Consider the following 26,764-nt stretch of genomic DNA (forward strand, 5'->3'; position numbering starts at 1 on the left):
AATGTAATATTACGTAAATTTATGTACATTTACAGCAGGTCTATTCGCACGGGATTAGTATTACCTGAGGGAATTTTTCCGGACCTTTTTACTGAAGGTAAAAGTCGCCATAATCTTTACTGACATTGTCCGTAATGATTACTGAGATGTCACATTCGGACGGGACTAAAATCACAGAGAAGCTCTGGTATTACTTTACCCCACCTCTCCATGTTAAACTAGTCCCGTCCGAATAGGGCTAAAGACAGTATCAAAAACGGTCAGTTTGAAATCGCACCTGTTCTCTACGTCACAAACATGTTGTAACCAATCACGTCAACATGCGGGAAGGCTTTACTGCGATAATCATTTGCTGCTATAAGCAGGGGAGCCTCAAGAAGCCAGGTTATCCTGGTATATTTTTCTGTTGTTATGACAAATTGGGTACATTTAGCAATATTGCCGGTGATTTATTACAATGTTATGATGAACTATATGTTTTCTCCACTGGCGTACTAAGTTGTTCAAAGCATTTCTAAGGATGCTGAGTTTTAGAAGGCAGCTGTCTGACTCTGAGTTGGTGAATGGGGAACATGGTTTGTGTAACATTAGCAACACATTATTAGCTGTTTGATAATGTAGTCAAGCAAAAGGCTTATCATATTAATTACCGTTATGTGTCCAACATAGAGAGAGATACATAAAACGCATTACCATATTGATACATCGACTTGTAGACAACCTTGTGTAATTTCCACTTCCATTGTGCTGCGTTTACTAGTACTACAGCTAATTTGCATATTCATGATTCCAGTACTAGCAAGGGTGTAGAGTTACATTCAATCTGTTTTAAAGCATGAATAAATTATTTTCACAGGAAAAAATATTTAAATATGTCATTTTTGTGATCAAAGATTAGTTTTAAGGGATAAAATGATTGACTAGGCTACAGGGGGACTTTAACATCCATGGAATATTTCCATTCCACAAAAGGTTCTTTATAGTGAAAAAAGGTTCCTCAGATTATTAATGTTCTTCACACTAAGAACAAAAAAAGGTTATTTTAAGAACTGTTCACTGAAAGGTTCTAAACGTTCCAAAAATGGTTCTTCTGTGACATCAATGCAAAAGAAAAGAGTGTTTTTAAGAGTGTAGTCAGTGTTTCACTATATGGTCCACTTTCTTATTATTTGTAGATATTTACACTTTTTCTTTGGTTTCTCTTCATATGTTACTGTTTGGCCTTGGAGAGAGGTATTGAATTGGCTGCACCCACCCACTCATACAAATCTCTCAAACACTGAGAGAGAGAGAGAGAGAGATGGGGGATGGGCGACTTTGAAAACAAGAGGAGGAGAGATGTTGTGAAATACACTCCTGCTATTGGATCGTCTGCATGATTATTATGTATAAGCAGAAGGACACTGTCATGCATCATCTCTATCAGCGCTGACTCTGCAGAGCTTTTATTTTGCCAATTTCTGCTTTATTTTATTTTTTGTCTCCTGTTGTAGATCGTACAGTGAGGATGCAGGTAAACACATGAAGGGCAGAGAGATACAGTGGGAAAAATGCAGCATTCATCAAGGCATCATCATTATACACTGGACATAACAGTGAATGGAGAATACTGGAGCTGCATGTGCTGCTGTCATTGAATTCAGTCTAAACTGACTTCAAATACAGCGGCTCGAATGGCAGGCACTGAAATATGAAGAGAGCTTTGACCAGATGTAAACACAATCCCATGCTGCACTGCTCTCAGAATGGACTCAAACGGTGATGGCAAAGAAGAATGGACGGAGGAGCAATGGGAGAAATGGTATGAGCTTATTTTTTTTCTATAATATGCTAAATTTGTTGTGCTAGGAAAAAATACTGCTTATACATGTGTTTTGATGAGCAGCATATGCAGCACACATAGTAGATTGTTATTTTTGTTGCATAGCAACATTCATTATTTTTTATGCAATATGTTTTACAGTATTGAAATGGGATTTTTGACCTTTGCCATTTTTTTATTCATAGATTGAAAATTAAATAAATCTGTAAGGGCATCATACTATTGTCTTCACCTACTGTTTTATTTTTATTTTTAAATAGTCGACTTTGCAATGCAGGTTTTATTTATTTCAGTGTCAGACTGATGCCGTGACAAAAGACTTTTATTTTGAAAGGGGATGAGAATGTGCATGTGCACAGCATGAATCTCACATACAGACACAAGCTGCTTCTGTAATCCTGTTGGAACTACGTTTGATGAAGAGCTGTTAGTAAAATATGAATGTTTGTAGTATTAATACAGTGCACGCATATCCACCATGGTGACATTGTCATGTGACCTATGACGTGAGCCACGTCACTGTTCCTGAAAATATTCACCCCCTTTTTCACATTTTATGCTTCACTTCACCCTTATGCTAAAATGCTTAAAATTATTTATTTTTGCACTTCAGTCTACAATCCAAATCCTATCATGACAAAGCAAAAAACAGATTTGTAATAACTTTGCAAATTTATTTTAAAAAATCACATTGGCATAAGTATTTACACCCTTAACGCAGTACTTAGTTGAAGCACCTTTGGCAGCTATTACAGCGTTTTTGGGTATAATTCGATTGGGTCATCTTTAGGCCGGTGCGAGTGGCACAAATGCATCAGGTCCTGTGCTTTAGGGGCCTCTTTCTTGCAGAGTTTTGTTCTAACCCAAATTAAATGCATGAACCAGCTAATCAAAAGGTATGTTCGACTTTGGCTTGCGGCTGGATTAGCTCAGCGGGATTTGCAGCTTGCAGTTGAGGGAGGAGTTGAAAACAGAGGCTGTGTTCGAAATCCCTCATTCAATACCCTCATTCACTATTCCCTATACAAATAATATAGTCCACTTGAAGGAGTGAATGAAAATGACTATGAAAATGAGTGAATTCGGACACTAATTGCACCTGAAGGGCTGCCACTTTTGCATAGTTTGTGCATAAAAAAAAGTGCCTGAATGTACTGAAAAGCATTTAACTAAAATGTACTTTGTCATTTCTTTTGAAACTTGTATATCATGCATTTAAATATATTTGAAATGACACATTTGTAATGATGAAGCTGCCATTTAGTACATTTAAAAGATATCAATAATGATTTCAAATTTGAAGTCAAACTTTTTAATTTGACATAATTTGCACTTTTAAAAAGTGCACTTAAGTGAGTTTTTTAAATAGACTTTTAAGATTTGAAGTACACTACAAGTGCTATTCAATACAATTAAGCACACTTCTCTTTCACAAGGGTATATTGTGCAGTACATTTAAAAACAATTAAACAAACTGCCCACTAGTGCCCCTGACCAATAACATTGGTGGTTCTTTCTATAGGCTGACCCATGACATAGGGTTGGATGAATTTGAAGATGAGGACCTGTCTGAAATCACAGAAATGACTGATGAATTTGAATTCAGGGCCAGGCGACACAACTCTGACATCAAGGTGAGAACAGGTCTTGCCTAATGTGTAAAATATTACAGAACAATTTCAAACAACCACTGGGAATTACAATGCATCTAGCCTTTGTGTACTTTTGTTCTGATTTTGACTTGTACAGTCTCCTGTTCTTTTGTGGGGTTTTTTCTTTTGTAATGTGCACTACATCATTAGACTTGTAGGTGGCAGTGATCACTGCCAGGTTTATGTCTGTTAGAAATTACACTTTTTTCAAGTTTCAGTTGTTGTACTTGCTGACACATCCAGTTTTTTAAAATATTTTTTTCAGAGTCAGGCACCACAGAGAAAGCAAGCCAGTGTTTAAATATTGCAGCGATCAGAGAAAATGATAGACTCACTTAACAGTTTTAATGCTCTTTTATTAATGTGAGCACCTGTGTGGCCGATGCTCTTGCCTCACACAGTCCAGTGAACCTCAAACTTCTGGAACTCCTTTTTCCCCAGTCCCCGCCCACACATAACTGCGCAGGCTCTTTCTTCAGAAGAACAGCCCATGCCTTAACGCCCCACATAACCAGAACACATAACACATGAAAGAAATGCATCTAGATCACACCTGATATTGAACATAAACAGTCTTTAGACTTGCTACACTGCTTCCCCTTCACAAAGTTCCTCGACCTCGAGGGAACAAACAAAGTTCCTGAACCGTCTCGGCGGCCTTCTGACTTGCTGAGGCCGCAGTTGCCCTTCTTGTGTAATTGAAACTGGGTTATATGAATGCGAGGTTTGCAGCTCAAGAACTGGTGTGGCTGCATCTGGGTCTGCCAGAGGACTGGAAGTGCTCGACTGGGGTCCTGGTCCACCCTCCGGGGTAGGCACAACTGTAGAGGAGGCCGGTGCTGGGGCTGTTGCGGCGCTTCCTCTATAAGGTGCCAATCTGTCTCGGTGCACGGCCACCTTCCTACCCCTTGGAGGCAACAGCACTTGGTAAACAACTTCTCAGATTCTCTCCAGAAAACTGCACGGCCCAACCCACTTGGAATCCAGTTTAGGGCACCTGCCCTTCTTTCTCTGAGGACTATACACCCACACCAACTCACCCACTGTGAAATGGTGCCCTTTTGCTTTCAGGTCATAATTTCGCTTCTGCCGGGTCCCCGCTTTTAACAACTGCTTCCTTGCAAAATTATCAGCAGCTTCCAAAGGGTCATGAAGCTTTCTAGCATACTCAGGGGGCAGGGGCACAGCAGGCGTATCAGGTGGCCTCCCGAAAGCCATTTCCCCAGTGTGCAAGAGGTTGAGTCTTTCACAGCGGATCAGCACGCCATTAGGATAAATGGCAAGTGCGTATCCCAATCTTGCTGATGCTTGGCAGACACAATGGCCAGCTGTTCCGCCAGTGTCCTGTTAAACCTCTTAACGAGGCCATCACTTTGGGGATGCAAAGGGGTGGTCCTTGTTTTGTGAATCCATGATTTTTCACACATCAGCGAGAAGACACGCGACTCAAAATTCCGGCCTTGATCACTGTGTATGGATTCAGCAACCCCGAATTTGACATGGCTGAACATGCCATCCACCAATGCGTTCACCACTGTCTCGGCCTCTAGGTCAGGCAGTGCGTAAGCTTCTGGCCATTTAGTGAAATAATCCATAGCCGTCAGCACAAACCTGTTACCCCTCTCCGAACATGGAAAAGGACCCATTACATTCACCCCCACTACAGGTAGCTGTTGCAGGGGAGCGAGGGACTGGCCAGGCGGGCCTTTGCGGGCAGTGCAACCATCACACCTCCGACAAAAATCCTCCACATCTTTCCTCACAAGCCCCCAGTAAAAACTCTGTCTGACACGTTTGAGTGTTTTTGAAACCCCAAAGTGTCCAGACCCCACCATCCCGTGGGCAGCCCTGATAACCCCCTCATGCAGCGACCTGGGCACCACCACCTGCCACCTCCCCTATCCAGTGGCAGGGTCTTTCCACTCCCTCTCTAACACCCCATCTTGCAGACGCAGGTCTTTGAATTTTGTCCATAAGTTTTTCGTGGACACAGAGAGAATGGCCACTTCCTCCCACAGAGGTCGCTGCTGTGTTTGGACCCACTGGATTACTGGCTGCAGGTCCGCATCTTCCTCTCGCAGTCGCCTCTACTCCCACTGTCCCCACCATCAAACACGCCAGCGTATCGCCATGCTTACAAACCACAGAAGCCCCACTAGCATCTAGGTTCTCCAGCTCTCTTTCCCTGGCTTCTCTTTTATCACAGTACCAACACCCGTCAGCAAAGCATGGCTGACGAGAAAGTGCGTCTGCATTCGTATGGCCTGACACTGGACGGTGTACTACTCTCATAATGTATGCCTGAAGTTCCTCAATCTAGCGTGCCAGCTGGCCCTCTGGCTCTTTGAATGACATTAGCCATTGGAGAGCTGAATGATCAGTGCGTACAGTGAAAGGTAGCCCACACAGGTAATACTTAAAGTGTCGGACTGCAAAAAGCACTGCAACAAGTTCCCGTCTGGTGACACAGTATCGGCATTCGGCCTTGTTGAACGCTTTACTGTAATAGGCCACAACTCGCTCTCCCCCAACCCCCGCCTGAGAGAGAATCGCCCCCATACCCACATTGCTAGCGTCCGTGTCCAGAATGAAGGGCAGTGCGAGGTCAGGGGGGACCAATACAGGGCCTGTTTCAGGGCAGCAAGAGTTTTGACACTCCTCAGTCCAAGCGAAGGACTTATCCTTCTTCAGCAGGCAGAAAAGTGGGTCTGCGATGCTGGGAAAAACATGCACAAACCTCTTGTAATATGAGGCCAACCCCAAAAAACTTTTGAGCTGCTGTGAAGTTGTAGGAGTGGGCCAGTTGCTTACCGCCTGCACCTCTTCCATCGGGTCAATCCCTTGGCCCCCCAGCTTGTGCCCCAAAAACGTCAACTCCCTCCTAAACAAATGACATTTCTCTGGGTGCAGCTTCAAGCCAGATTTGCTTATGCAAACCAGCATATGCCTGAGGGCCTCCAACGAGGTCTGAAATGATCTGCCATACCCGATAAGACCCTGTCCATTAACCTGGCAAAAGTGGCTGGTGCATTGCAGAGGCCAAAGCAGAGCACCCTGAACTGACATAGCCCCCTGCTCGTACAAAAAGCAGTTTTCGGTCTGGCATCAGGAGCAAGTGGTACCTGCCAATAACTAGTGCACAGGTCCAGTGAAGTGAATCATGATGACCCGGTTACGAGGTCCAGTGACTCATCCACACAAGGGATGGGGTATGAGTCCTTCCTGGTGACCTCATTAAGGCAACTATAGTCAACACAAAACCTCCACTGCCCCCTGCATGTTTGTTGTCCTCGTGAAAGTTTGGCGGTACTCGGCGGCACTCGGCTCCGGCAACGAAAGCCCGGCGTCTGCAGCCATCCTCCTAGTAGCCTCCCTCACACGAGCCTTGTGCGATTCCAAAAAGTTTTCCTCTGTTGCGAATTGATCGGAAGCCCATGCCGAAGCACATAGAGTCTCACGAAACATGCGGCTTGCTTCTGGCTTGGACTTAATCTTTTCTTTAGTCTGCTTCCGCATCGTGTTTCAGGGACAATAACGAGAGCAATCTCGTATACTAACTGGATTCAAACAGTTCACTTCTGACATCAGTATAGCGATCGGAGAAAATGATAGACTCAATTAACAGTTTTAATGCTCTTTTATTAATGTGAGCACCTGTGTGGCCGATGCTCTTGCCTCACAGTCCAGCGAACCTCAAACTTCTGGAACTCCTTTTTCCCAGCCCCCACCCACACATAACTGTGCAGGCTCGTTCTTCAGAAGAACAGCCCACGCCTTAAAGCCCCACACAACCAGAACACATAACATGCATCTAGATTGCACCTGATATTGAAGTCTTTAGACTTGCTACATGTTATCATTTTTATGTTTTTATTCCACATTCCATGTGTTTTGGTTTGGTTCTGTTTCCCTGCCATCCTGTTTCCTAGTGTGTGCCAGTTTGTTCCCTTACTACATTCAGACTGTCAGTCCAAATCAGATTTAGCAGCTGTGAACGGCAAAAAATAAAATGAAATGTGATTTTTACAAATCCATTTCGAGCTACATTCATATGATGACAATTGTCATGTTGTAAATAAGACATGTTATAACTAGTTATAATTAATTATCAATATTTAGATCAGCTGTAAGAATGAACTTGATGTAGCAGAATTAATACCACATTTAACTAACCTGTTTGTCTAGTGAACACTCAGTGTTAATTGTTTATTAATTATAAGATATGTTAGGGAAATAACTTTCTTGTACAGTACTACTCGGAGCATATAGCCAAAATCGGCATGATTAGGGACATGGGGGCATCTATTTCAGCACAAGGGCTGACCGACCGGGCATGCACACGAGGAACTCGATTCAGGGTTCGCCGAGAGAGGAACTTAACTGAAGAGCAAAGTAGGTGCTCGTATCCCCCCTTAGAGGGGAATGGGGCTGCAAGTGAGACACTGAGCTAGCCTTCCCGCACATTACCTGTTTGTACCCAACACACAGGAAGAAACTGGCTCCACCCAGAGATTGTAGAACTTCACAAAGGTATTAGGTGTCGCCGAAGATGCAGCTCTGCAGATGTCTGTCAGAGAGGCGCCAATGCCCAGGAGGAAACAACACCCCAACCTCTGTTTGGAGACAGCCTCTCCCTTTTGCTGACCTCCAAAGTAGACAACGAGCTGCTCCGAGCTATTGAAGCTCTGCATGCAGTCCACGTAAACACGCAGTGTGCAAATGAGACACAGCAAAGCAAAGGGCTGGGGAATTCACCATGGAGGGGCTGTTGTGAGGAGCATAAGGTCCGAAAACCAGGTCCGGGTTTGGCCAGTAAGGCGCAACCATCAAGACCTGCTCCTCATCCTCCCTGAACTTGCACAGTGTCTGTGCCAGCAGACTCACTGGGGGAGAGGCATACATGCATAGGTACGGGGGCCAGCTGTGTGCTAGTGCATCCGTGCCGAGGGTGCCCTCGGTCAGGGAATAGAACAACTCCTGGGAGGCAAACGGGTCTACCTGTGTGTCCCCGAATCAACTCCAGATCAGCTGGACAACCTGGGGATGGAGTTTCCATTCTCCCTGAAGCATTAGCTGTCGTGACAGCGTGTCAGCCGCACGATTGAGCTTGCCTGGAATGTGAATGCCGCAAAGCAACTTGAGCCGCTTCTGACTCCAGAGGAGGAGATGGTGGGCGAGTTGTGACATGCGTTGTGAGCATACCACGCCTTGGTGGTTGATGTACGCAACCATCGCAGTGTTGTTCTTGCAGATCAGCACGTGCTTGACATGAAGCAATGGTCGAAACCGACTCAGGGCGAGCAGCACTGCCAAGTCTGCCACTGCACTGCAACTCTAGGCAATTGGTTTGCCACTGTAGTTGAGGTCCTGTCCAGGAGCCCGAAGCTGCATGCCCGTTGCACACAGTGCCTCAACCCGTTCTGGAGGCATCTGTTGTAACAACAACATTCCTGGACACTTGTTCTAAGGGCACTCTGGTCCATAGAAAGGCAGGGTATGACCAGAGGCTGAATGTTCAGTGTGATGACCACACGGAATGTGCCGCGGCACCATGCCTATCTCAGGACTCGGCCTTGAGGCCAGTGCTAAAGCGGTCTCATATGCATCAAACCGAAGAGTTACCGCGGCTGTGGATGCCTGATGCCCCAGCAGCCTGTGTTCGCATAACAGATCTCGAGAGTGAGCTAGAATGAGTCTGTCATCGAGATAGTTCAAGATGCAAATGCCCCCCTCCCTCAGTGGGGTAAGGGCAGCCTCCACGACTTTGGTAAAGTGAGGGGAGACAGGGACAGTGGGAAGACAGGGACAGCCCAAAGGGGAGGGCCTTGTACTGATATGCCCAACTGCCGAAAGCAAACCGAAGAAATGGTCAGTAAAAGCAGGGCATTGCTCACTACCAGACCAAGCCCTATATGGCCCAGAGACTGAGGAAACTGATCTTTTATTGAAAAAGTGGGTAACAGAAATAAATGGGCCATGTCTCCCTTCCTGCAGGGGCTCAACTGGGCGGCTGGGTTAACGTCTCCGGTCGCGCCTGAACTGATGTAAACACCACAGGGGAACGCCCTAGGCAATGAGCAGACTGCAGGCCAGCCCATGGTTGCCTGGTGGCGGTGGTATAACGCAGGGGCAGGATATGCTTTATTGCCTCACTCTGTATCTGGACTGCTGAGAATTGTTGGGCAAGGACCTCGAAAGTCTCATCAAAAAGGCTGGCCTGGGAGATGGGGGCCTCAAGAAAGCAAACTTTGTTGGCATCCTTCATCTATGCCAGGTACAGCCAAAGATGGTGCTCCTGCACCACAAAAGTGGACATCGTCTGGTCAAGAGCCCGGGCTTTGACTTTCGTTGCCCAGAATGCAAGGTCAGTCGCCGTGCGCAGTTCCTGCATCAACCCCGGCTCAGAACTATCCTCATGCAGCTCTTTGAGAGCTTTTGCCTGATGGACCTGCAGGATGGCCATGGCATGCAAGGCGGAGGGCGGCCTGCCCAGCGGCACTGTAAGCCTTAGCAGTCAGGGCTGATGTCGTCTTACAGACCCTGGACAGGAGGCCGGGTGATTCTGCCAGGTGGCAGCACTTTGCGGACATAAATGCACCGCAATTGCACACTCCACCTATGGAATCTCCATGTAACCCTTGGCAACCCCACCATTGAGGCTAGTGAGAAAGGAGGAAGCTGCAGAGTGGTTTCGGGCAGTAAAAGGTGCCTTCCGTGACTTGTGATCCTCCATGCATCTCCGGGAAGAAAGGCACTGGGGCGGAATGTGGCTGTGAACTGTGTTCTGCACCCAGGAACCCATCAACCAACTGCAAGCGCTCCGGACAAGGTGGAGGGTTCCACTTGAGTCCGATGCCCGTGGTGGCCCGGACAAGCATGGCCGTCAAGTCTGAATCTGATTCAGCATGAGCAATCACCCCTGAGGGGGGAAATGAGAGCATGAACCATCCACAAATGCATTCCCAGCATGCTCTCGGCCCAGACATGTGAGACAGCAATAGTTGGCCGTCAGAGGAAGCCAGGAAACGACCGCATCCAGAAACACACGGACGGAAAGACATCTTTAAAAAGACGCTCGCCGTCCGTGCTTGCTCTTTTAGGAAAATATGTTATTTTGCGGCGAAGCACCAAGGGGTGAATCGCTGCACTTAAAGCGTAACTCTTGCCAAAATGCAACCTAGGGTCTTTTTGTGAATCAACCCGAGGCAAACTTTCATTTAAAAGCATAATTAGGATGGAAATGCCACTTTTAAGATTGACCGTATTTTCGTTTTCGGTGAAATTGCCTTTTGAATGGGAGTACTAGGGGCACGACTATGATAGCATCAAAACCGCTATTTTTTAAAACACTAAGAAGGCTCGACACAACATGAAACTTTGCTCAAAGTATCACCAGGGGCTCTACACATGAACTCGAGCATTGAGAACATTGTTTGTGTACACAGAGTTTACTAAAAAGAAAGGTTTTGAACAACTCACTGTAGCTGTTGTTGTTTCCAGCCACCGGCATTTTGCCAGTCAAAAATAGTCGATCTCCGAATGCGAATGAACTGACTCTGAATTTTAGTATTGTTTCTTATATGAGGATCCTTTTTCAAATACAAGGTCAATATTGATTTTCACTAACAACAAACAACAAATTATCTGTGAATTTATATGGAACTAAGCTTTAGGAGAAGCTTTTACTCTCCTCCCTGTTACGTTACATTCGGAGATCGACTATTTTGATGCTATCGTGCCCCTAGCACTCCCATTCAAAAGGCAATTTGACCGAAAACGAAACTACGGTCAATCTTAAAAGTGGCGTTTCCATCCTAATTATGCTTTTAAACGAAAGTTTGCCTCGGGTAGATTCACAAAAAGACCCTAGGTTGCATTTTGGCGAGAGTTACGCTTTAACCGTGCAAAAGTTCTTTTAAGATGGCGAAACACCACTGGATGCGTCCTCACACCAGCAGTGAGATCTCCTTTCGAACAAGCTCTCTTAGATTGGAAATTCAGCTCTTTCAATCAGGAAACAAGCTCTTTGTCAAGATAGGATATTGGAAGAGAGCGATCACTGTAGCAACCGCTCGGCTGCGAAGCAAAAATGAGCGACATGGCCTTATATACCCTTATGTCCGGGTAGGAGTGAATCGGTATTCAAATCTCACTGGTCAATATCCATTGGCTCATTTTGTTACCACTTAAAGGTGATTGGGCTCCCAAGTAAGACCTCAATATATCAGTATCGACATAACGTCGAACATGACTGACTGAATGGGAACAGGGAATCACGTGACAAAAACAGAAAGTATGACAAATTCCAAAATAAAAGTCAAGAAAAAATTAACTGGAAAAAATAAACAAGAACAAACGTGACAACATGCAGGTTTTTCTGTTTTGTTTTTTAAATATAAGTGTGATGTAAAAACATATGAACACAATAAGTGCATTGAATCAAATTATTAATTTAAATGTTAGTACATAGTAGTTAAATACACTTAATATAAAGTGGGACCCTGATAAAAGCTGTATATTATTATGTCTTTGTTGAATGTACACTTTTCATATTTTCACTCCACATGATTTTTTTCACAGCACTTACTTTTATAATATCATCTCTAAATCAAAATCTGTACAAACCTTGCGAACTTTTGCATATAACTGGAGCTGAAAGCATGTGTCTCATTGTAATGCAGTGAGTAAACACCAACATGAATAGTCTTTGTCCGAAACCCCTCCCCCTGTCTCTTGTTCTCGTGGCTTAGCCGGTACCAAAAATGCCAAAGTCTGATGTCATTGCTTGCTCTAATGGTTGGGTCAGTGGCCCTCATCTCCCCTCTTGCTTTTTCATTCACTCTCTTCTCTGATTGACAGTCAATCTTTCCAATCCCTGCAGGACCATGTGATTCAAGCACCCAATAGTGGCTTGGACAAGGTGGAGGCAGGCGCAGTGGGTCAGATCCAGGCAGAGACACATCCTTTACATCTTACTGATGCTGTCGATAGGAGCCAAAGAGTGGCTTGTCGATACGACAGCAAAGCATCTATGGATTCTGCTGTTCCTTTCACCATGGATACCTACCGTCCAAAAAGACCGACCACTCTCAACTTATTCCCACAGGTGCCCAGGACTCAGGTAATAAACAGTATGTAAAGATATGACTGTAGGTACACTGCAGGTGCATATTCTCTGATGAGGCAAGGGAAGCAGTGCCTCCTAAACAATTTAAGAAAATAAAATAATTGACAGTGATAGCATCCAATAGCGACGCCAGTCGATAAAGTTTCAGAGGGAGGTAGCGTCTCTTTTGAGCTCATCGTGTTCTAATACAGCAAATTGAGCTGATAGAGCGTGGTGTGATAATACACTTTCAAAAAGTCAAGTGAGAAGAGGTGATGCCTGAGTGCATTGCGATATGATTGACTCATTACACTCTCAATGCAATAGCGCTCACCTATCAATCTTGCAACAGGTCAGCACAAATTGGTCAAAGGTGTGTAAATGGATTGACTAATTTAACGCATCAGTTCTGTCATCATCACATTCTTTCACATTTAAATCTAAATTAACTTGAAATTACTATGCTTTTAGTAATTAATCAGTTCAGTTAATTTAAAACTGCACCTCTGTGTCTGATCATCATGACATTTTGCAGAATTTACCAAGGATTTGTTCACTAGTGATCAGAACTGAATTTTAAAACGTGTGTGTGTGTCCTGGTAAACACTACATTATGGGGACAAAATATTACTGGCAATATCCTAAATTCTTGTTCTTGTGGGGAAATGTTTTGGTCTCCATTAGGAAAACAGCTTATAAATCATACTAAGTGATGTTTTTTTGAAAATGTAAAAGTGCAGAATGTTTTCTGTGATGGGTATGTTTAGGGGTAGAGTTAGTGTAAGGGGATAGAATATACAGTTTATACAGTATTAAAATCATGTCTATGCAAAGTCCCCATAAAACATGAAAACACAACACAACTTTGGGCTTGTTTTCCATAAATGTCCTCTTTCTAGAATACAGTCATGTGTTTGGGCTTGTTAGTGCTTGGCCCCCATTGAACAAAGTATTACCACTTCATTGTTATTTAGAGGGGTTGATGACGTTCCTTTGTTATTATCTGTTTGAATAAACACTGAGTGAGCACTCTCACCAGAGCACAAGCAGGAATGCTGAAAGAGAAACAGTGTTTGCCTCTGACATTTGCTTATTTTGTTTTGTCAGAACCAGTTGGTTATTCTTTTTAGGAAAATAAGTAGTGAGCACAGTTAGAGCAAAAATGGCAAAGTAAAAGTACAGCGTTTAAAATAAATACTAAATAAAGTACAACTCCTGAGAAAAGTGACTTAATTACCCTCTTAAAAAAAGTTCTTTATTGGCTTTGATGGTTCCATGAAGAGCCTTTAACATCCATGGAACCTTTTCAATCCACTAAATTTTCTTTATAGTAGGGTTGTCACGATACCACAAACATATCTTACGATACTACACCAGCTGAAGTATCACGATACCAAGTATTATAACAATAACGTGCAATATTGTGTTAAACTCTACAAAATTGACCAAATTTTCATAAATACATAGGTGTAAATGAAAACTGTTAGACTAGATTTTCCTCTGAATACTTTATTACTGAGAATGATTAACTGACTGTTACCAATCAAATGAAATCAGTGTAAACAAAATCCATTTTAACATTGACAGAAACTGACAGACAGTAGCACAGAAACTGCATCTGAAGGTACATTTACAGTAGATGTATTTACACTGACAGTTGACTGCTCAGAGTTGGTAATAATGCATCTATACTGCAAGTACTGTTGCATAAATAATGTTACGAGATTAATGTTTTAAATATAAAATTCTGGATATAGAAATATGAAATGTTGAAAAAGGGCCTAGTTTTAAATGGAAAACTAAACCTGCCAGTAGGTGGCAGCAAGTCTTAATTATTGAGTCACTGAATCATTCATTCAAACGCTTCATTCAAAATGGCTGATTCATTTTGGAACGAACGACTCATTAAAGCATTGATTCGCACGATTTGCTCAGAAACACGGATGCATTCAGAAACGAAAAACAGTTCTGCTTTGTTTAGAACTTTTCAATGAAATAAGCGAAATAAGCGAAAACAACAATATTGACAATGTTGTGTCTTAACTGTCATTTAATAATAACTTTTTGCTTATTGAACTGTTGTGTAAAATCACATTTGCAATCCTGTTGATATTTGGGAAAACAGCACTCTGTCATATTGTCAAATAGCACACGTACATCACGGAGACGTCTATTTGATGTGCGTGTTTACATCTGAAAGACGTATTTTTTAGAGTGTTTGCTCATCTGCAATATGTCTATAGGACGTTTCCTGTCAGATGTCAAATAGACGTTTAGAAAATGTCTTTAAGATGTTTATGATAGAATGTATGTAAAACTGACATCTTAAAGACGTCTATCAGATGTTAGTAAACAGCAGATGCTTTCCAGATGAAGTGATCTTTAACAGACATATTGCAGACATACGTGTGCTATATGTTATAAATATATATATATATATATATATATATATATATATATATATATATATATATATATATATAAAAAAAAACAAGAACTCACAGGAGCATATTTTGCCCCCATATATTGATATCTTGAAATATCCGACTCTAACTGGAGGACAGTATATTATAGCATATAAATTCATTGATAATGTTAAAATCACATTGTAAGGACTCAAATGATTGATAAGAACTGAGTGTAAATGCTGTGATGAAAGGAATTAATTGCATTCGTCATCGCAAAAATAATTCTAGAAACAAACCATTACACCTGTTCCATAAGTGATGAAATGAGCGATTTAAATAGAGTAACCTCAGCTCATACAACATTACTTATGGTACTGCCATGGTTCTACCATTTTAAAACTACAGTGGCATTGCCAGTATTTTGACGTTTTAGTATCATGACACTACTTACCGTGCAACCCTACTTTATGGTGGAAACGTTTTTTTTTATTTTTTAAAGTGGTTCTCAGAGAAACCAAAATGGTCCTTCTATGGCTTTGCTGCAAAAAAATAAATAAATAAATAAATAAACCTTTATTTTTAAGAGTGTATTGTAATGAGTATATGTAATCTGTTACTTTACACCTCTGTTTTTATCAATGGAGAAATGATTTATATTATTTATCTGTATTATTTAACTTCATTCAGGTGTTTTATTTAGCTTTAAGTGTTCAGGGTACAGTACCCAGAGCATCTGGTTATTCCATGCATACAAAAACATTTGCATGCTATGAACAGTTTACATACACTATATTGCAAGACCACTATGAAAGTATGCTATAGCTTATCTGTTGCATCTCATCAACAGGACACTTTAAACAACAACTCATTTGCGAAGAAGTACAGCTGGCAGCAGAAAATCTCTCAGACCTTGCCGCCACTTAAAACAGGTGAGTGTAGAGATCTTTGTTTACGGTGTAAGCACTTATTAAGTCTTAGTTGGGAAGTTGGCGTGACATCATTACAGTGACAACAATGTTCTCCACTTAAAACGAGGCTGCATCCGAAATCACATACTTCCCTAGTACTATATAGTAGGTGAACAACAGTATGTGACAAAAGAAGTAGGCCTATGTCCGAATTCACAGTTCTCATAAATGAGTTGGCAAAAAGTACCCGGATGATCTACTTCTTCCGGCGAGATTCTGATGTGTGCAGACGATGGACACTTTACTATCCCATGAGGCCAAGGGAGAGGATTTGTGAATGGCAGTGAAGCGATGTAACTGATGCTGGTAGGTCACATGATAATGACAGCATAGCCAATGCAGTACGTCCGGATTACATTCATACTAAACACATTCATACTTTTTTTTTAGCGGTCGTGAAGTAATTACTTATTGAAAATAAGTACCTACTCAAGAAAGTATGTGATTTTGGACGCAGCCCAAGTTATTTTATGAGAAAATGAAGTGCACTTGTAGTGTACTTCAAATCTTTAAAGTATATTTTTTAAAAACTGTATTGCAGATAATGTAATATTAATTAAATTAAATTAACACACTTATGCACACTTTTAATATGAAATTTAAAGTTTTAATTTAACCACATTTTAAATCATAATGTTTTAATCATCCTGTGTTGTGATTTGAAAGACCTTATTTTGATGTGTTGACTAACATACTAAAGCACATGTATAATTTTAACTATAGTGTGTTATTTGATTTATTTTGATTTACACTATTTGATAGTTAATATATTTTAAATATACTACATAGCAACTTGCAACCGATTTCAGTAATAAGTCAATTTTGTAAGTAATTTGACAGATTATGAGCTAGCTCATTTTATGCCAAACTTCCCTAGCTCTGTTGTCTCAGTGACAAAAGGGCATCAGTGTTTTGCTGCCAACTACGGTCATGTGAATTTGATTTAGTCTAGTCATCTACAAAAAGATGTTTGCATGTGCAGTCTCGCCAAACAATGGGTCTCACAGGCGTACCTAACTTGTTGGTCCATCTTTCCGTTTCAAGAACAAAACAAGCCATCCATCAGAATGTTAGTAGCCTACACTTTTATCACTGACCTCAAATTATATTTTTACTAATTAAAGTGCACTGCCATATATGTGTGTGTGTGTGTGTCTTGTATATATGGTTTATAAGGACACAAATGTGTATAATGACAAGAAGTGTCCTCGTAAACCAAATGGCTTAAAAACATACTAAATTAACAGTATAAAAATCATTACACCTATATGGAGAGTCCCCGTAAACCACATACAAGTGTGTGTGTGTGTGTGTGTGTGTGTGTGTGTGTATGCATTATATGGAAGCTTGTTTCTGCCTCGGATTAGAAAAAAGGTAATAACTTTTTATTTAACAATTCAGACACAATTCTCACAATTGTAAGTTTATATCTCGCAATTTCCAGTTATAGCTAAATATGTAATTGCAAGTTCACATTTCTGGGAATTCTGCGTTTATATCTCGCAGTTCTGTTGCTGTTGTTGTTGTTACCCTTGTTCTCACCACAGAACAAAAAAAATTCTGCAGAATTCCGAGAAAACAAGTCTGAATTGTGAGATAAAAAGTCACAATTACTTTTTTTATTTGTTATATACCGTGGCAGAAGCCAGCTTCCATAGCATTGACTCTATTGGTAATCTATCAATTCACTTTTTTTGTGTTTGATCCCGCTGCAACCAGGTGAACTGACTCCATCTCGTGAGCACACGTGTCTAAGCGATGAGGAGAAGCACCAACCAGGCAGCGGTCGGAAAGACTGTGGCACATCTACTGACAAGCCCAAACACACTCAAGCTCCTGCTCCTTCTGCTGTACTATCTGTCCAGTGTAAAGCCAGAGATGTACACAGAGAACTGGGTCACTGCGAGAAGATCCGTTATCATACGGACGTTCGGCTCGAGCCTACAGAGGAGATCTATCTGACACCAATACAGCGTTGCACCGAGGCTCTGCAGAGTGAGAAAGCGCAGGTCACCGCAGTCAGCTCTGACAATGAAGCCCCCCCTCCATACCATGAGCAGGATCTGCAACCCCCTTCCTATTTTTCTTGTGTGAATGCTTTGGCCGCTGACAGTAGCGGTGAAGAAGTAACTGGAGCAGAAGAGCTGTGTTATAGAGACTGCGGTGCTGGCGAGGATCATGCCCATGGCGAGAGCTTGTCGGGAACGCTGAAAACTTCCATGAGCAACTCAGACGCAAGTGGACTTTCGTACGATTCGGTGAAATACACACTGGTCGTGGATGAGCACGATCAGCTGGAACTCGTCAGTTTAAGAGAGTGTTATCGTGGCTACAGCGATGACAGTGATTCGGCCACCATCTATGATAATTGTGTTTCCTCTCCATATGAGTCGGCTCTCGAGAAAGAGTACGAGGAGGATGAGAATGAAGACAAAGGAAGAAAACGAAGTGGGATCAAAGCTTCAACGTGTCTGTCAGAGGACTCTACCCCTGAGGCCGACATGCCATTTTCTCGAAAATTTGTTAATGTTTTCATGAATGGCTGCTCACGCTCCTCCAGTAAGTGCTATGCTTTTATATTGTTTTTATCATTTGTACACTATTGGTCCAAATTTTTGAATAATTAAGATGATCACATTAAAAAAGATTTTTATTTTAAATACATCAAATATTCCTGAAAAAAATATATATATCATGGTTTCCACAAACATGTTAAGCAAAAAAAAAGAAAAAGAGTATAATATTAATACCTGAGCACTAATAATAGGATTAATAAAAGGACAAAAAGTAATGAAAAAGAGTAATGATGCAGAAAATTCAACTTTGCATCATGTATACATTTTTAAATATATGCAAATAGGAAACAGTTATTTTAAATGGTAATAATATTTTTTACAATATTACTGTGTTTACTGTATTTTTGATCAAGTAAATGCAGCCTTGGTGAGCATAAGAGACTTCTTAATCTTAATTATTCCAAACTTTTGACCAGTTGTGTATATTTTTCTGTTTCAATCAAATCTAGATAAATAAAAGAAATGACAAAAAACTATTTTCTTATCTACATTTGACAGAGTTTCTGCATGTTTTGCTGACTGAATGATGATGTTAATGTTTGTTCACATATTAAGAGTAGACTTCATTACTCCATGTTGGTCCTATTATTACTCCTATTATTAATGCTCAGGTATTAATAATGGTTAAAATTGCTACACATTCATTTAATTCAGAATTTTGCACACACAAGTTGAAAGGCATTTGGTTGTGGATAGTAAAACATATCTGCAACATTTATCAAGTTCATGGATAATAATGTGCACGCATGGGTTAATCATTTTGAGACTAAATTCATCCCACGGAAACTCAACTTAAAGTATATAGAAATTAACTGAAAACCAATAGACCAGTACGACCATAAGAATGTACTGTATTGATTTTGTGAAAGGGTTTGTATCATAGGCGTTTTGCTTATGTCTTTAGGTACAGAATCTTTTGGCTTGTTTTCCTGTATGATTAATGGAGAAGAGAGGGACCAGACACACAGATCCGTCTACAGGTGAAACAGATCGGACACCACTATCAAAAATTGCACACGTGTAACTGTTAAATGCATTTGTATTTTTAGATCAAAGTCCTGAATGAATGCATGGCCAGTGGATACTGGGTCATTCTCAGAAAATGGCTCCATTTGTGACTCATCATTTTCAGGAGTTTTAAAAAAAATATCATATCATTTGAAAAGGCAATGAACTAAATTTTCAAGAATGCGAATTCCTAAATATGAATTGAATAAAGCTTTGCAAAATATGAGCATTTGGTTATGTTTTATGATGTGCGTTATTTCAGCCCCATCATTCTGTTATTTCATATACAAAAAAATAAATAAAAAAATACTCTATTTATTTCCAAATTTATATTGGAGGAAATTCTGATCATAAGATACACTTACATCTGTTTAAACCACATCTGTTTGTCACTCTTAAATTTGATTTTTCAAAAGATAAAACCATTATTTTTAAACATGTAAATGGAGAAATTATTCAATTACACTTCCTTGCCACCCAAATGTATCAGTGATTAGTGGAGGCATGCAGATTGGTTGATAGGACAAAATAAATATCTAGAAATTATAAATATTTGTTAAATATAAGTTAAGTATGAAGAGTTCAGATGCAAAAGCCTTTAAGTGCCATCTGAAATTTTCTTCTAGAATGATAATTTTTATCATGCTCGTATATTCAGGTTTAGTAATTTCAGTTAAATGACAATTAATAGGTAATTTTCATCGCCAATTAAGTGAAAATTACTGAACTTAAATATACGAGCTTGATAAAAATGATCATTCTAGAAAAAATTTCAGATGACACTTAGAGGCTTTTGCATCTGAACTCTTCAAATGCAAACAAGTACATTAGTATCTAGACATTAGTATCTAGTTAATTATATCAGTAGTAAGTCAATGGGACACAAACAAGACACACATCTCACCATCTGAGAACTGACCAAAAATTCCTCACCTCATGGATGTGTTTTTCCCAGATTTGTCCCTCGTCACGACGATGAGCTGGAGCTGGAGGTCAACGACCCTCTGCTGGTGGAGGTGCAGGATGAGGATTACTGGTATGAGGGATACAACATGAGAACAGGAGAACGGGGGATCTTTCCTGCCTATTACGCCACTGAGGTCTTTAAGGAGCAACAACTTTCTTTAAATGGTAAGAGTTGGAGATTAAGATGGCATGTCCTGATTCCGTTCCCCATCTATGAAAAGATTTCACTTCATAAAAGGGCTGGAGTTAAGAGTACAATATCAGTCAAAAGTTTGTAAAAAAGTAATATATATATATTTATATATATATTTTTTTTTTTGGAATGAAGTCTCATTTGGAATCTGCTCACTAAGGCTGCATTTATTTGATCAAAATTACAGTAAAATATTAATGTTGTGAAATATAATTATAATTTGAAAGAACTGTTGCTTTTAACATATTTCAATATTCCTGTGATCCAAAGCTGAATTTTTATGGAGTTTCCTTTGTGCCATTTTTATTCAATCAAACATACTGCGTTTGAGAGTAAAACGAATTATTTTGTAATTAAAAAAATTAAAAGATTGCAAAAAAGTCTTCTTAAGGCTCAAAAAGAAAGAAGTTGATAACAAAATTATTTGCAGTGCATGTAAATCTTTGAAAACCTTTATTTTCTTATTTTGTTTTATCTAAATCCTGTCTTGCTAGATAAGTGCATGTAAAACAATTTCATCTATATATTATTAACGAAAGAAAACATGTGAAGTAATTTATATTTATATTATGTACATTATAAATGTCTTTAATGCCACTTTTAAAAAACAAATCTTGTTTCACAGTTTCAAAAAAAAACAAAAAAAACTAAAAAACAGCACATTTCAACACTGATAATAAGAAGAAATGTTTCTTGAGCAACAAATCAGCATAATAAAATTAAGGATCATGTGACACTGAAGACTGGAGTAATGATGCTGAAAATTCAGCTTTGAATCAATTGCTAAATAAATTTTAAAATAAATTACATTTTAAAAGATATCCAAATAGAGAAGAGTTTTTATTTTATTTTATTTCACAATATTATTGTTTTTATTGTATTTTTATTAAATAAATGCAGCCTTTTAAAAACATGATAAATATAATCTTAATTATTACAAACTTTTGACCGGTAGTGTTTGAATCCACAGTGTTTTAATTGCTTAACAATCCTAACTGTTTATATGCTCTTTATATCTCTGTTCTCATTAGCAAAAAGTACTGAATGGATGGAAAAATATACAATGAAATTCCTTGGTTCGGTTCAAGTGCAGAATCATAAAGGCAGTGATGTTCTCTGTGCAGCTATGCAAAAGGTTTGTATAATAAGATTAAATTTCACTCACTGAAAAACAAATGAAGTGATGGAATTAGATGAGTTGAGCGTATGGTAAAACATCCTCTAATGGTACGTTTACATGACAACGATGTACTTAGAATGGAAAAGGTTTTCTTTTGCGTTTTTTAACATACAGACGACAACGTTGTCAAAACGATGTCACATTGTAAAGAAACATTACGTGCCTATAGACTGAACACGTAATACGCATGCGCATGACATCACCAGTTTCACAGATTCGCGTTTTTGTAGTTTACACGGAGATGATAACAGTATCATTTTCAAAAACTTGCACTCTGAAACCCGTTTTCAAAAGATTGCTAAATCTTCTTTATTAGGGGCCGTTTACATGACACCGTTTTCAACTAAAAGATTCTTTCTTTTACTCGACAACGGCATTTTAGGAGCCTGAAAACAGGTTTCAAAGTGCAAGTTTCTTAAAACGATACCTTTATCATCTCCGTGTGAACTTTATAAACGCGAATTTGTGAAAACCGTGACGTCATGCGCATTATGTGTTCAGTCTATAGGCACATAGTGTTTCTTTGCAAAGTGACATCGCCAACTACTGGCCTGGGATGAAGAATACACCAAGTTTTTTTTTTTTTTTTTTTTCATTTTTGCGGATCCGTGTGAACGGAGATCATTTTGACAAACGCAAACGTTTTTAGTTCATCGTAGTTGTTTAATGTCCCCTTGCTTCTTCATGATTGATTCCAGATTGCGATGAACAGGAGACTGACTGTACATTACAATCCACCGTCATCCTGCATCCTGGAGATAAACGTGAAGGGACTGAAACTCACAGTGCAGGATGACTTCGACATGGTAAAACCACAAGCAAGAACATTTGTTTTATGATCGCCTTTAAGCGCGTTTTTGTAAACATCTTAACATTCTGCTTTTTAAATTTCAAGACTTCCAAGAAAGTGAGTAATGAAGAGTAATACTGTTTATTTGTTGACTGTTTAGTCAATGAAATGCACAGTACCCATGGACTCGGCTAGACATGCAGAACCAAACGGATTTGAATTTTATTCCATATAATTACGTGTAGCTAGAAAATACGTGGGAATTCATTGGTGAAAAGGCGTGGGAACCATATAGAACTGAAGACATTTCAGCATGTAACGTTAGGGTTATAGGTTTGTGGACATGCAATATAATCGTTTTATAAATTTGTTTCCACAGAGTAGCCAATATAGTCACTTTTTCCATTTGAAAAATGTCTCATTCTGTGGCTACCATCCCAGGAACAAGAAGTAAGTCAATCATTTACCGGCATCCTTTGAATTCTCACTGACAATGATGATGGTTTTCATATTAATATATTGCATATTACACTACTGTTCAAAAGTTTGGGGTCAGTAAGGTTTTTCTTCTTCAATTCACAGGAATAAATTGCATTATACAATATATTCACATAGAAAACAGTTCTTTTAAATTGTAATAATATTTCACTATTTTTACTGTATTATTTTATCAAATAAATGCAGCCTTGGTGAGCATAAGAGGTTTCTTTCAAAAAACTAAAAATCTTACCGAACTCAAACTTTCGACCAGTAGTTGCATTTGCTCTGTGTGTTTTATTTACCAGTCAGTCTATTAACATATGGTACGGTATCTCTGCAGGTATTTTGGCTTCATTACAAAACATCCCGCCGATGAGAGATTCGCCTGTCACGTCTTTGTGTCTGAGAACTCCACTAAACCCCTTGCAGAGTCTGTGAGGTCAGTTTTATTTTCCTTTCCTTTATGTTCCTTCTTCTACGACTCGATTTGTTTAATAGTCACAGTACATTCTCTGTCTTCACTCACAGGAAGGCATTCCACTTGTACTATAAAGAGTTTGTGGAGGTCTCGTGTCCAACAGAAGACATTTACTTGGAATAATCTCTGATTAAAATGAGCTGCACAGCAATGTATAAAACAGCTATGCTAAATGAATATATGAGAAATGATAATATGTGTATATAAACAAAGACTAATATATCTGACAAAAAGGACCAAACAAGATGAAGAGACTGACGGTTGTAAGGTGATGCACACGACTTGATATTGTGTTGGAATTCGTCAGACGACGAAAAATTGTACAGTATAAAAGGCTGAAATTATTTTCATGGATGTTGAGGATTTTGGATGCTTTGGATGAGTGTTTCCCAGCTAACAGGGAACGTTCTCAGAACGTTCTGGCAAGGTTCTCTCAAAGTTATGAACGTCCTTTCAGTAACATTAATAGAATGTTCGTTCAAAGTTATCTGGGCCCGGTTTCCCGATAACGCTCACTCTTAGCCTGCTAAGAAGACTCGAAAGATATATCTTACCAAATTTGTTTATTTTCCTAAGTGTGTTCCCCGAACTATACCTTAGAAAGCTGCTTAAGATATACCTTCTTAAATGCGACGTGACCCGGCGCTGTCCGTGGCGATGGTGCTGAATTGTTTGAAATCGATGGCTCGAGAATCAATTATTCTCTCGTGCAGGGGCTGTTTATGTGAGAAAGCGGTCATCTTTATAAAAGAAGCACTTCAGAAATAGTTGAAATTGCAATTTATTATGATTATTGGATATTATAAAAAATAATCCAAACTATAATAGCCTATAATAGCCTAACCTACATATTTTAAAATTGTAACATATAGCCTATTGCTGCCACAATAACCTTTTCAAAAATTTACGTGCCGCCTTTTCTTTACCATTTTTGTTCGCTGAGGTGGAGCTGCGATGAAATATTGTTCTTGTGTAAATACTTTCCAGCATTTCAGTAATAAAAGTTTACATCTTGCGTACGGTGCTCGGCAGTGATCAAAAAGGATTTAAACCGTGAATTTTGAATCTCTTGTAAACTCAGAGATGTGGATTCAGACGGCAATTAAATTACCACACGACCTGTTTGTCAAAAAACAGAAGGTACTAATTTTGCCAGGGATTTTTACGCGGATTGGGTGAGAAAAACACTGATATTATGGATTCGGACGGCACTAAAATCACCGACTTACCCCTGTAAATGTTTAAAATACCGGACGAGCCCATGAGAAACAATATTAGCGTCCGAATATGACTTAACTGACAGTAGCCTATGCTTTCACTGGCCTTTAAAAGAGCGTTTTAATTCAATTAATAATATTGTATAATAATATAATTAAAAATCTAACAACAATCAGTGTAATGACAATTTTATTCTTTGCATGAAAACACTTGAATTAGCCTAATTTAATACTGTCTGGGTGTATTAAAACTTCAGAATTATATTCATTTAGACCTGAACAACGCTAAGAGAGAGCTACGAATGGTCCAGACCAACCTTACGAAAGTGTGACTTACAAAAGATATACTTAGCGTACGAACGTTTCGGGAACCGTCCCATAAGGTTAAGAGAGAGGTTAAGGAATAGGTTAAGAACTACTTAGCGATAAGAACGCTTTGGGAAACCGGGCCCTGGTCTTTAATAATGTTCTCAAAATGGCAACATAAAAACATTAGCTATACATCATTCACGAAACAATCTTTTTAGTTGGGCCTTCGTCTAACATTTATTTTAAAAGTTACCACTGTTCAGAGAACATTCAAAAGTAACGTTCCCATGTTTGCAAAATGGAATGTTCCCTTAACGTTAGCATAACCAAGAAATGTTCAGAAATAACGTTTTCATAGCTTAATGTGGTGAACGTTAGCAAAAGGTTCTTGGAACATGTTTTTGTTAGCTGGGTTTCATCCGTTGCTCTGCTCTTGCTGCTGCGCTGTGGTTCTGTGTGCTTCAGGCTAAATAGAGAATATTTTTTCATAGCACAAAATACAGACTATACATTCAAAGTATAACAAATCTTCCATTTCAGCTGTTTGTGATGTCTTGATGTCTGCTGCATTTTACAGGTATACCAGCATTATTCCTTCCTAAAATCTGCCTGTAAAGTGGTTCATAATTTGAAATGGCAAAATAGGGCTCATCAACTTGTTACCTAGTTAGTCACCAAATAATAGGCATATCCATGAACGGTATATGGCAATTTGATCATATTAACAGAAGTCATTAACAGTTTTAGAAAATGTTTTAGGAGTTTCAGTATTCTTTTTTGATCATCCACTCATAAATTTAAAGAAAACAGTTAACGTAATAATAATAATAATAATAATAATAATAAACTACAGTGCCATGGGGTTCCTGTTAAAGCTTGAGTGACTATGAAGGTAATTGACGTTGGAAGAGATATTTTGGCTTGCCTTCTGTTTGAGGTCGACACATGCCCTTTATTTGAAAAAACTCCTGAGGTATTTCTTGTAAAAGCAAGACCTTATTACATTAATATGAACAAATTATGTACGAATGATGTGCTCATTAAAGACTTGTTCAACAAGACGAGCTTGTATATCACTGGTTTTATTTAGATATACCATGAACTACTTCTAAATATATTTAATGAAAACAATACAATTATAAATAAATACATTTGTTGTTAATATTATCCCCTAATTCTGTGTAAATTTCTGTGCAAGCCTGACTCGCTCAAACACTGTACTTATTTTATTATTATTTTAAACAACAACAAAAAAAAACATGGTGAATTGATCTTTATGTTGGGTTAACAAAGATATTTATATATTAAAAAAAAAAAAAAAAAAAAACTACTAATAAATAATTTTAAATTAAACAAATCCACAGTAGAAAGATATGTCAAAAATATTTACAAAATATTCTTATAATAATATATTTACAAAAGAATCCCCAAATATAATAAAAAAAAAAGAAAAGAAAATTAACGACAATAGTGAAACTAATTTCCACCCCTAGGTTTTCTGATAAATGACAAAAAGTCCCCAGTGAATAGTGTAAAATTAAATGTGGCATCGATCACATTTTAATAAATCTGTTCACTCTTTCAGAAAGCTTAATTTTGCCATCACTAATG

At 39.3% G+C, this 26,764-nt stretch overlaps 1 protein-coding gene across 1 annotated transcript; it reads left to right on the top strand.

Moving 5' to 3' along the window:
- Positions 1-1,396: 1,396 nt before the first annotated feature.
- mapk8ip1b (mitogen-activated protein kinase 8 interacting protein 1b) lies at positions 1,397-26,480 on the top strand. The gene is made up of 12 exons (XM_084109217.1): positions 1,397-1,801; positions 3,345-3,456; positions 12,356-12,595; positions 15,836-15,917; positions 17,676-18,515; positions 19,437-19,512; positions 20,496-20,671; positions 21,731-21,834; positions 22,578-22,685; positions 23,049-23,119; positions 23,490-23,588; positions 23,678-26,480. The coding sequence occupies exons 1-12, from the start codon at positions 1,746-1,748 to the stop codon at positions 23,748-23,750; spliced, it is 2,037 nt and encodes a 678-aa protein (XP_083965343.1). The 5' UTR covers positions 1,397-1,745; the 3' UTR covers positions 23,751-26,480.
- Positions 26,481-26,764: the final 284 nt, after the last annotated feature.

The sequence above is a fragment of the Abramis brama genome (assembly GCF_963993115.1).
Source record: "Abramis brama genome assembly, chromosome: 3".
NCBI classification, from domain to species: domain Eukaryota; kingdom Metazoa; phylum Chordata; class Actinopteri; order Cypriniformes; family Leuciscidae; genus Abramis; species Abramis brama.